Source organism: Cyprinodon variegatus, unplaced genomic scaffold (assembly GCF_000732505.1).
Source record: "Cyprinodon variegatus isolate N-32 unplaced genomic scaffold, C_variegatus-1.0 Scaffold152, whole genome shotgun sequence".
NCBI classification, from domain to species: Eukaryota; Metazoa; Chordata; class Actinopteri; order Cyprinodontiformes; family Cyprinodontidae; genus Cyprinodon; species Cyprinodon variegatus.
Genome location: NW_015150605.1, coordinates 1,246,436 through 1,258,592, shown reverse-complemented (window position 1 = coordinate 1,258,592; position 12,157 = coordinate 1,246,436). Strand labels below are relative to the sequence as shown.

Below are 12,157 nucleotides of genomic sequence, written 5' to 3'. Positions count from 1 at the left end.
GTGGGTTTTTGCCCCTAGCAGCTCACAGCTCCAGATAAAACACTAAACTATGCCCTTCAGGGGAATCTTAGTATGCGCTGAGGCAGCTTGCAAGAGAGCGGGAGAAAAGTAATGTTATCAGAGTTTAACACAGACTTCAGCCACATCCTCTCAGAGACAGTAAGAGGAAGAAAATGTCCAATCCATCACAGCCACTCCTATTAAACCACATTAGAATAATTAATGAGCCTGACTCCGTCTCCTGAGTCTATAAACCTGTCCCGCACTCTTGTAATGATGCCTGCGACTTCTACGTGTAGGTGTGCGAGAGTGAATCCGCACATCTTTAATAATTATAATATACTGTTGGAATAAAAATCAGCAAGAGACAAGAACGCGTTTAAAGAAGATTAAACCTTACAACCACTCCTGCTCATCTCTCTTAACACTCCCTACTTATATTTTCTTCCATGTTCACAACTACATTTCTGATTTATTTTTCCGAGCTGAAGGTACGTTCCTCTGAGAAGCCATGTCTTCTAAAATAAACACACTATAATCTGACAGATTATATATCACTGGAGCTGTTGGAAAACTCTTTCCCCATTGATTCCTTCCATCCCACGGTTTTTCCAGCTGCTTGTTAGCCAGATGGAAGATGAACTGGAATCCCTTCGGCATATCCTGGGTCGCCCTTAGGGTCTCCTCCCAGTTGACTGAAAACTGCTTTGCCTGCGAGGAGATGCCTCGGGGGCAACTTTAATCTAAATCAGAACAGCATCAACTGGCTCTTCTATAAGCTGAGTAATACCGAAGGCGTATGAGGCAGCAGAGAGAGCTTTCATGTACATGTCAGTCATCCCATCACAAACTAGAACATTAAAAACAGGTGAGAGGAGTGGATCATGTCATGGTTACATCATCCCTGTCAGTCAAATCGGCTGTAGCTCCAAAATATGTGCAGCTCTTTGCAGTTGCATCAAATGTGCTTGAAGGCAGTGCCTCTTATCTTAAAACACAGCGGGTGCAGGACTCGTCTTATTGCATGTTTTGGAACCCTGTTAAATAAATTCAGCAAAACGTCTCTCTTTCAGAGGTTATGATTCAAAGTGTGCCGTAGATCATGAGCCAGGGACGTTCATGAGGAAGGAAACAAGCTTGCAAATCTCCACCAACCTCCCTGCAGGGTGTACTCTGTAACAGGGCTGCTGTAGACGCCCAGGCCGGCTCCTGTGTAGGCAGCCACCTGGATCTGGTACTGAGTCCAGATGATGAGGTCCTTCAGCAGACAGTAGTTAGTTTCTGGGGTGCTGATATTCTTCTCCTGGTAGTCTCCCGGCAACCCAGCCAGACGGTACCTACAGACACACACACACACAAACCACTTACACTTGTTCATTTGTTGTACCAGGATGAAATGTAAACCTGTGCACAGGGAGCAGGTTTGATTAAAGTTTGCTAAATTACAGACTAATCTAAGTGGTTCTTATTAAATATAACACAGTAATTAGTTTTTAAGCATTAAACTTTTGAGAAATAGGCCTGATTTACAACTAATATAAATATTCAGAGGACTTGTTTACTCTTACGCTCATCAGTTTTGCTGAACTGAATGGTTAAAACGAAATACAGTAGCGTACTAATTAATGAAAGGACCATTAAGCAATCTATTCATGATGTGTCACAGAGTAAACCATTAAAAAGTTTCCTAGGTATGGATCTGAGGACATTTTTAAGTCAAAATCTCCCAACTTTATATGTATTTTATTATATTATGCCAGGTTTTAAACTACTACTTTGACTGTGAAGGTCAACATATTCCATTACACTTCTTTTATAATGCCTTTTCCCTTTCACCATACATCTAAAATGCAACCCTCACTTATTTCAGGATATTTTCTTAGAATCGACAGACTTCTTCTAAAAGGTTTTTGCAACTTCACCATCGGTTTCAGCCTTTATGTGGACCATTACTATTTTTTTGTCATCTTATTAGTCGAAGGTAATTTGAAGTTTGGAAACCTAGAACATAGCTGTGCTCATATATATCTAATTAGACAAGGTAAAATTCAATCGTTAGAGCTTGTTTCCTTCAAGTTCTTAGCTAATAGTGTAAAAATGATCTATCCTGACCCCCCAAATTCCTTTTGTCAATGAAATCAGATGCAGTTTGTAGATATGGGGGCCTCCAACTCCTCATGCATAAGTAGTCCTAATATGGAATGTATTGGTGGAATGATTTGGATTTTATTGCACCTGTTTAGTGAGGTCCTTTCGCTGCAACCTGAGGACACAATATGCACTGCCTGTTCTGTCAAAATCCTGCAAACCAGGCAGTGTGACAAGCTAAAACTGGAATTCTTGGGCAACACACTTCAGTTCTGCTAGTTGGACTGCAAGGATATGTATCATATATTTGCCTATACCTTATCAACAGACATCACAATTTTAATTTGAAGTAAAATTTAGTCATGCTATTAACTGCTCTAAATACTTTCCATTGGGTGCAACAACTTGTTGACTGCAAAAGACCTGCAGAGACCATGCTAGTTTAAATATATTTCGATCCCCAAACAAATTATAACTGAGAGCTAGATAAAAAATAAACAAGAAAAAAAAAAAATACATAAAAGTTACCAAACGTCAGCTTGGCAGCAAAAATATTAACAAATTATGAAAACAAAAATATAAATATGACTCAGTGTATCTTTGGCCTAAAATTTACATTATATGTGTCCTCTTTCAATTTTGCCAAGGGATTATTATATAACCATTTAAGGATTTTCAGCAAAAGACAAGACCCTTTAAAGACCCGTTAAGACAGAAACTCTGTAATTGTATCTTTAAATAGTGCACCTTCAGGGCCTTTGCTATAGTATATTTGATTTAAACACCCACTTAAAAGAATATATGACCCACAGAGACAGGGGAAGTGGAATACTACTTTAGTATTGTACATATCTGATAGAGCTGAATGGAGCAATAATCCCCATGTCAGCGTTTTAATATGACACCTATTCTCTATAACAGGATGTTCCAACGATTCACTGGCTGAGTCAGCACTCAATCACACATGCATATTGCCCACACACACACTGACAAATACAAATTCTGAGTAGGCACCGGGGGACGACATCAGCTCTCTGCAGAGGTGAGAAGATAACCCTTCTCGCTTCTATCTCCACTAGCACACAGGGAGAAGAAGCAGAGGCAGAGGAGGGGAAGGAGGGGGGCTGACTGAAGCCAGAGGGACGGAGGAACTAGGAAAAGAGAGCGAGAAGCTAGCAACTGAGACAACCACAAGGAAAAGGAATCCAAAAGAGGAGGGCGGAGGGAGGTAGAGGCACTGTTCTACAAAACTGAAATGATACAGCAGGGATGTCTGAGTGTGTATTGCTGCTTTTTAAACTGATTTCTGAAGTGGAGCCAGTGAACGAGGATAAAGACCTGATAACTTTAACTACAATTATATGCAAATGTGTGGGCATGACACCTGATGACAGTTTGATTACACAGAGTGTGTCATACTTCAGGTAGACAGCAAAGAGGACATCAGACCAAGGGCAGCAGCAACATCCTTAAAGAGCAATCGTTCTTGTGTGAAAGTGTGCTACCATGGGCATTTTTTTTTCTTTTTTGGTATTTGACAAAAAAATAAATAAAATCTATGACAGAAAGTGCTATTCATGCTTTGCTGAAATTTTTTCTACTAACACTAAAATCATTATTTAGTAAGGATGACCAATATAGGTCACTGTTAATAGCTGATATTATGGCTTGCAACTGATATTTACCAATATTATACATTTCTCTACACTTTGAACACAGCGAAAAACCCACCACATTGTTGACGTTGCATCTCTTCAGTTAAACACCCCCAATCCTGCACATGACCATTCCCAACATATATTCTTTATTAAACAAAACAACAACAATTAGAAGGATTAAACAGTGCTTGTTAATATCTGCTAAGTTCTACTTATCATGACTGATATGTTTAGAAAAAGGAGCAATATCAACCAATACGGTGGCCGAAAATCAATCAGAAACACTAACAGTACTACATTCCTAACCTTTCATAAGGTTAGGAATGTAGGTTACCAGCTTTCATAATAGTACAAGTGTGTCTGCAATTGGATCTAATTCAGGAGAAGTAAGAAAATGTAATCAGTTAAGAAAAAGCACCACTTGAATATAACAGTACATCTTAAAACATCTTAGTATCATGAAAAGCTTCAATATTTTTTTGCATCATTACAGAAAATGAAGCTCGTTTATTATATATTTTCATTGCACATACAGAGAAATATTACAAGCTCATTTCTTGCAATTGCGATGAGTGTTGCTTGAAGAGAATGAAAACCTGGATTTCAGAGTTTCAGAAAGTCGACTAGTACTTTTATTGTAACAAATGAAGTTAATTGGAACAGATTTTCAGATTTATTGAAAATTACAAGTCAAATCACTAATATCAGTTTTGAAGTACAATTATCCTGGGCCTTTGCAATAGGCTGATCACAAATAACCAACTGGTGTCAGAGACAAATCCCTGATGGATGTAATTCAATGTGTGCGACAGTATTCCCACGTACAGTATTGCTAGTTTCGTTTCTTACTATTTTAAACTGGGTCAAGTTTTGAGTGTGTTTAGTGTGTGCTCACCTTAGTACATATCCTCGGAGGACACCATTAAGCTCTGATTCAGGGGGAGGCTGCCACTGGACCATAATGGACTGGTTTGTGCGACCGCTCGCAACAATGTTGTTAGGAGGAGCGCTCGGCGCCTCCTCCCGAAGCATCATCCTAGGAGATACATAGAAATTAAAGGAGAAATAAAAAGTGAAATGTAGAGAGAGAAGAAGTACAGCTATAAAAGCGCTAATAATTTTGCAACTTGATCACACAACCACGGCATATTCATTAATGTGTATTTCAAACCTTTATGTTTTCTCCTCTGGTCTTTACTGACATTCGCTTTTGTTTCATAGACTGACAGAATCTAGAATTCTTTGGATCTACAGTCTGCATGTTGTCAGTTACTGTAAACATCTATTTTATTAATAGCAAACCTTTATTCATGTCTACGCCCTCCTTCAGCTTATTGTATAGACTGATTGGCAATATAAAGTCACTGAATACATTACAATAGAATGTGTGATGAGCTGATCATTGGGTCAGAGTATCTTTTATTTTGCAGCTCCTGTAGGGTGTTTCTTCAGTGATTAGTATCTATTTAATATTGGCTTTTTTTTGTAGTTTTTTTTTTGTAGTTTTTATGGCACAGGTTGTTGGTTTTTTTTTCGGGTATGAGAGAAAGGGAGAGACTATCACTATTACTGCTGAGCTCTTTGTATATTAGATTGATGGGCAGGCATGGGCGTTAATTTACTGGAAAACATGTAGCACAAAAATCAACATCTAGAAGTTTGCAAGACGTGAGTTATTGTGATGTCATGTGCAATGCTCTACTAGGAAACCTTGCATATTGTGTACATTTTAGGACATCCTCAGTTCTCAAGAAAAAACTTCTCAGGTCTCAGGATATAGGTTTTTGTTTGTCAGGAATAAAAGTTCCCAGGAAACAGAAAAAAAGTTGTCAGTTCTCAAGAAATGATGGAGATCTTTTTAGAAATTAAGTGAAATTGCGACTAACTGGCTAGATATTGAAGTTTAAAAAAGAAACGTTCTCGCCTAAAAACACTTCAAAGTAAATTTTGGGTCTTATAAATTGAAATAGCCACAAAGCTTTCCCTTTAGTTCACTTTTGCTCCATTTGTGTTCTGTTCAGCTCTGTTTAGATTGTGAAGTTTTCATTGTAAAAACCATATTTACATATAGAAACAACTTAAACTCACCATGGATGTACTTACATTCCCTAACTATTCAATAACTTCCTTCTCTGCCACTGTTGCAAAATGATGACATATTTGCTTCACCTGAGACAGTCTGCAGTGTGGGATCCGGAGTATCCTTTGATTTCGGAGTATCCTCGAATTTCCCATAAGTCATTGTGGACCAAAGCAGATTGGTCAGCTCGGACAGCAATGGTGGCAAGAAAAGTGGTTAAAATGTATATATTAACCTTTATATAACCCAAAATAAACTTGAAAGGTGTTTTTAGGAGAGAATGTAGCTTGTTTAAACTCAAATATCTGCGTAGTTGGGAGTTATTTCACATAATTTTAAAAAGGAGCTCCATTGTTTCATGATAGCTGATAAATAAAAACTTTTATCCCGAGAACTGGGGATGTCCCAAAATGTACACTCTACCTGCAGATGTTAGGTAGACACATATTGCCTAACTAGATGTTGCTACACACGATTGGAGCTTTTCCACTTGCTAACTTGCTATCTAGGCTTTTCTAATAATAACGGTTAAATTAAATTACTCTTTCAGTACTTGGTTGGTCGGGGTTCTAACATGCAGAGCCACCTTAGAAGACTGTCAGTCACTGATTAATTATGGAGTAGCGTCACAAATTACCATGTACGCATTATAATAAATAATATCTTGAACCTTTACATTGTTGTATGCTGAGACCATACCTGTATGACTGCTATAGCAAGCTACCATTAGGTAGTGTTAGCCTAACCTGACACATCCTTCAGCCCGTAACCCTTAGTTACAGCTCCATAGCTTCCCTGTCTCTCCTGTGGCCATCTTTGTTTCCAGATGCAACAGCCTCTGGATGGTTTGTTTGTGTCACAGCAAATCACATCATGTTACGTCATTGGACTGTGGCAGCATCTGTTTTTACAATCACTTACACATTGGGATGGTTACCTTATTATGATAGTTAAAAACTAAGTGTGTAGAACAGAGTCTACCAGAGACAAGTTGAGCAGAAGGTAGCAGATAACACTATCTCCTGGAAATGGTATATTCCTAATATCTGTTTTTGTTTTTTGAGCTTAATAATGCACTCCGCCACATTGCAAAAGTTGTTTAGGAATGATTTGAGGAACAAAACAATGTGTGTGTCCCCCAACAGCTAATGGTCTTAAATCATCAGCTGCTAAGATCCAGGTACCAGTTACCACAACATCTTTCTGGTGTTTGTTTACCTCTATAAAATCAATGTAAAAAATCAATCCAGACAATTTGACATTACTTAATTTTCCTAATTTAATTAACAGAATTGTAATAGAATTGTAAGTTGCTTTATCAGATCTGATTATAATTTAAAGATCAAGAGAGGTGAAAGCTGAATTCTTTATAGCTGCATTTGAATCAGGCCCTTTTTGGTTCAGTCTACAGGCCATTTCTGCATTCTGGAGTCTATGATTTGACTTAACAAATGTCTAAAAACAATAAAATGCTGGGGAGCTCTAGGCAATTGGTTTTAATATTCTGGTCGGTTTGACCCTATTCAACCCCGGCCCATAATTTCCCTTACAGTAGAAGAGCAATACAGTCTGACAGTAGAGGGTAGTTAAATCAGCTCCAGTAGAAAACGAGCAAAGACCTTGTCTTTTCATTCCTAGAAAAGCTGTATGATCCCTTACTGCCTCTGCCCGGCCTCTGCCTCTCCAAACTGTCTCCTCATCTTTACTTTGACATTTTGAACCAACTCCCTATTTTCCCCCCACCCAATCTGCAAACTTCCACCTTTTATCCAACATGTCCTTTGGCCCCAATTATTTCATCCTTCAATCTTTTACTCATCTCCTTTCTCCCTTCTCTACCCTCAAACTTCACCCATGATTAAAGCCTCACGGCCTTCACATGACCAGTAAAGCACACAGGCTGAGTTGGTCAGCCTCTGGCTTTGCTGTAAGCAGCTCAGCAAACATAATCGGAGCCGTACGTGCAAACACATACACACACATTTCTCTCCGCTTAAGACAGGCCGTAACATCCGACGGTCTTTTCCCTTCCATGGATAACGCCGTAGGATTTACATTACCTTGTCCCTGAAACCCTGCTTGTTTCCCCTCTGTGCCCCATTTCCCCCCTGAATTATTCTCTTTAAGCTATCGAACCATTAGCTACGATATGACTGCCTGTATTTGGGTGCCTGTATGTGTCTATAAATGAGTATGCTCCTCCATATGTGCGTGAAAGAAGGGGTGTGAAAGCTGTTAGCAAGAGACTTGCGCAGGCGGATATATAGCACAGGCCAGTGGTTTTACAGCTGTGCTTTACTTCCATTAGGTTAGGCACTGTCAGACACCAGGTGCTTCAGGCATACAAGCACGCACAGAAACACACACTGGCTAATGGGCCTTGTGTGAAAGAGATGGGAATAAAGGTAGGTGTCTGCAAATTGGGTATATATAATCCTCAATTATATAGCTGCTTTTGACTGCAATTGATGATGCAGACTGAAACGCATACATTGATTTATGCTGTACAAACACCTGAACATCCTTACAGTTGTAGAAAAATTGCACACATACCTTCTCTTTTTGAAAATACAAAACATGCAGTGACACATTTATAGAGTAGCTGTAGGTAAGAACCCCGCAATCTCAACACTTGTCACCAACGTTTTGAAAAGCATTGTAGCCCATTTAACTTTTCCACATTTTGTCATTCGAAAATCACCAAAGATATTCTTTAGGGATTTGACCGCAACAGACCATCTCAAAGTAGCTCATAAATTTAAAGTGGAAGAGAAATGAAAAAAATAAAAAAACAGATATGTGCATTTGTATTCAGACCATTGTAGACAGAGATGTCTACAACTGAACTCTAGTTACAGCTGCAAGTCCTTAGTGTTTTGGTTTTTGTTGTTGTTTTTTATCAGCTTTTAAAATTCAGAAACCAAAACTTTCCAACATTTTTGCTTTGTAGTTTCAGTAACTAGCAGTGTGTTTATTTCAAGTCTTCATTCATTTTATTTCTGGATTTCATGCAATATTCTTCAAACTATTCGATTCAATTCTATTAAAGTTTTGGCCTTATGTTTAAGGCACTGTTCTGCTCTAATCCCCTCACTTGTTCCATTTTAAGTTTATTTTTTGCAGATCTTTTTTTCCCTGAAACATTCTGCATGTTTCTCATGTTGCTCATTCATCTTCCTAAAGACTTTTCCACGGCATAATGCTGCCACCACAATTTTCCCTTTAGTTTTTTATATATATTTGCTTCTATTTTTTTACTTCCCCAGAGACCAGATGAGTTGTTCAGTGTAAAGGTTCACCCACCTAAGCTAGGGACGTCCTTCAGCTACTCCAGACTGACAGCAAGTCTCTTACCCTCTTTTTCATGGTACGGTAATAATTGTCTTCTATAGCCTGTAGGGTTAGGTGGATGCAGTGTTTGACATTCCCCTTTTCTCCACTGGAGGTGATGGATTAAAGAGTGCTCTGTTCTTGTTGCTGGAGATACTCTTTTACATCTTAGTCCTGATTTAAACTGTTTTACATCTCCAGCCTTTACCTCTTTTTGTTTTTTTTTCTTGAGCTAGAAGAGGCTGTTTGTTTACCAATGCTCAGTGTCAAATCTATGTTTTCTATTTAGGTAATTAAGCACTGAATTAAATCTAGTATCAACGTGCAGTTAGGTGAATTACAAATGCATGCCACAATCATTTAGATATTCTTTAAAAGTTAATTTCAAGTTATTTTAAAACCCAATGAAAGCATTGAATTGTCACAGATGCGTGAAAGAATCTGGAAGTTTAAAGAATTTGAACAGTTTTGAAAGGTAAAGGACAGGTAGTTCCCACGATGTGTTCAGTAAGAAGATTTAATGAGGAAAAAAACACTATCAACCCATTTTTTTTTTCTAAATTTGACAGCGAGCATCAATGTGTAAAGCCTTCATAATTACCTTCAGCAACCAAACAAAACAGACCAAAATGTAACGCTGTGTGACACACTTTCTTTGTCCCTTGTTATTAAAAAAAGAGGACATTTCCTGCGGGAACAGCTCGTATTCTCCGGTCTGTTAGGGAAAAATGTGTCTGAGAGTATTCCTGTGTTAGTGCCCATGCTGTGGCATTTAATAAAGGTTTCTATTAGTTTCATACTTCTCAGTTTAATGCCTGTTGGGTTTTTAATAAATCCACATATAACCTGATCCTTTAGTTAAATGGTGTTACTGGGATAGAAGATCTCCCAGGATTCATATAAAGTATTCATGTCAAAATGGTATCTTTTCCCCAAATCATTATAACCAAACATATTGACCTAAAATGTCATAAATAATGAAAATAACGAATGAAAAGATTGGGTTCTGATTTGGGCTGCACAAAAAATATAAAAATGAGACAAGAACTCAGTGTGGACAAAAAAAAATCTTATATGAATCCATGTGAAAAGTCATTTACTTTTCTTAAAATATATACTTTCATTCTAGTTATTATAACCAGAAATCAGGATTTGAAACGGAAACTTTTTCCCTACAGAATTTTCTTTATTCAAGACTTTTTAGAGCGCATAGGAACCCTGGCTTCCTCCTCTTCAAACAGAGCAGAACAGTTCAACTCAGATCTTGCATGAGGAAAGTGATTGATACAAATTGACAGCAGAGCAAACACAACATGAAACAGAGAGCGAGCACAGGTGAGATGTGACTCGGAACAACCAGCCTGAACAGATGAGCTTATTTTTGCCGTGTTTGACACAGAAAATCTTGTCTCCTTTAAATGTCGAGTAGTTTTGCCGGGGGCTTAAAAAAATGCTCAAATGGAGAGGGGTGACACAGTAAAGAGACTCCGTCAGGCAAAAATAGAGACACTTTCAGCATATTCTCACAATAAATCAAAGCCAGCTGCAGAGAACATTTGCTGCTGCTTATGTGCTTTACGGCTGTCTTTTCAGTAAAAGCACATCTGTGATCAATGATAGTTTTTGCAGCAGAACATGAATAATTTGTGAAGAGCGTAAAATTTTGGGAGGTGAAATGAATTTAGGATAAAACATTAAAAGACGAGTAAATACGATTCTCTATTAAACCACTGCATCAAAAAATCCATTAGATACTATATTAAGTTTATAGTGAATAATGTTTTTATGAGCACAGAATGATCAAATGACGAACATTAAACAGCTGTAATATTCTATAGTTAAAGTCAAACACACCAGATAAAGTGATTTGTGCTAAGGAATAATCTGCCACTGATTTAAGGAGGATTGTGGGTGATTTTTTTTTTTAAGGCAAGTTCTTTCGCTAATGTTTAGTGTTGTTGTCTGCACTACACTTTCCATCCACGATGTGAAATGTGTGAAGAACATTTCTGTCACAACATAACATGTTTTTAGAGAAAATAAAGGTTTATAATCCCGAATTGGATACTTCCTCCTGAGGACGCATCATACAAACCTGGGATTTTAAGATTTAAGGTTGTGAATTCTTTTAACGTAATCACTCTGTTTGATCACGCCTTGTGTAAATAAGGATCCCACCTTTCTTTTCTTTTAAAAAGAAATTGAAAACTAAAAACAAAACAAGAATGAAACAAACAAATAAGAACCTAAATAAATGAATTGGAGAGCTCTAAGTAAATTAAGAAATAAAGTGAATAAGTTAATTGACGCCAATCAAACAGACAAATGAAGATGCTAGAGTAGCTGCTAAGTGGGAACTGTTTTGAGTTTGCTCAAGTGTGACATTACAGGGCCTGAAACGGTAAAAAAAAAGATGTCCCTTGACCCTGTGAGAGAGTGTCCTATCTTTTCTAACTGCACAAACAGCATCAGAAAACAAAACAACAGAGATAAATTATTTGAATTTTAGTGTAATAAAATCCTCCAACAGTCAAGCAAGGTTATGGAAACAATAATGTTTTTATTATTTTTACTTAGCCCTTTATAGGACACACAGCACAGTACTTTTAAAATCCAAATTTCTAGCTAAGAGTGTTATTGGAGAACAGGACAAGACCCTATTACTTTTGTAACATATAAAAAGTATATTTTGATGACTAAAATCAAGGTCAATGTAATAACAAAAAATGGCCACTTACCCTAATAGTTAAAAAAACAAACAAACAACATGAATGAAAAACACTCACTGAGTGAAAAACACTTTTTCAAATACTTTTTTTTACAATTCTAACTTCACTTATTAACATTTTTCTCAGCTTAATTTGTAGCACATAGCATGTCAACAAAGGGCTCATCTAATTGGGGAAATGTAAAAATAACATGTACAGCTACATAGCTGTAACTTAGCTGAATAGCTGGATATAAATCTTTTGATTCTAGACCTCACCAATGGATGGGGGGG

The 12,157-nt window shown here is 37.6% G+C and overlaps 1 protein-coding gene across 2 annotated transcripts in view; it reads right to left on the bottom strand.

Moving 5' to 3' along the window:
* Window positions 1-12,157, bottom strand: part of sdk1 (sidekick cell adhesion molecule 1) — a 381,738-nt gene that overhangs the window by 87,587 nt on the left and 281,994 nt on the right. For both annotated transcript variants that reach the window (XM_015377352.1, XM_015377351.1), the window contains exons 16-17: window positions 4,642-4,782; window positions 1,156-1,337 (exon numbers count right to left, since the gene is read on the bottom strand). In XM_015377352.1, the coding sequence (XP_015232838.1) occupies window positions 1,156-1,337; window positions 4,642-4,782 (323 nt within the window). The remainder of the gene's footprint in view (window positions 1-1,155; window positions 1,338-4,641; window positions 4,783-12,157) is intronic.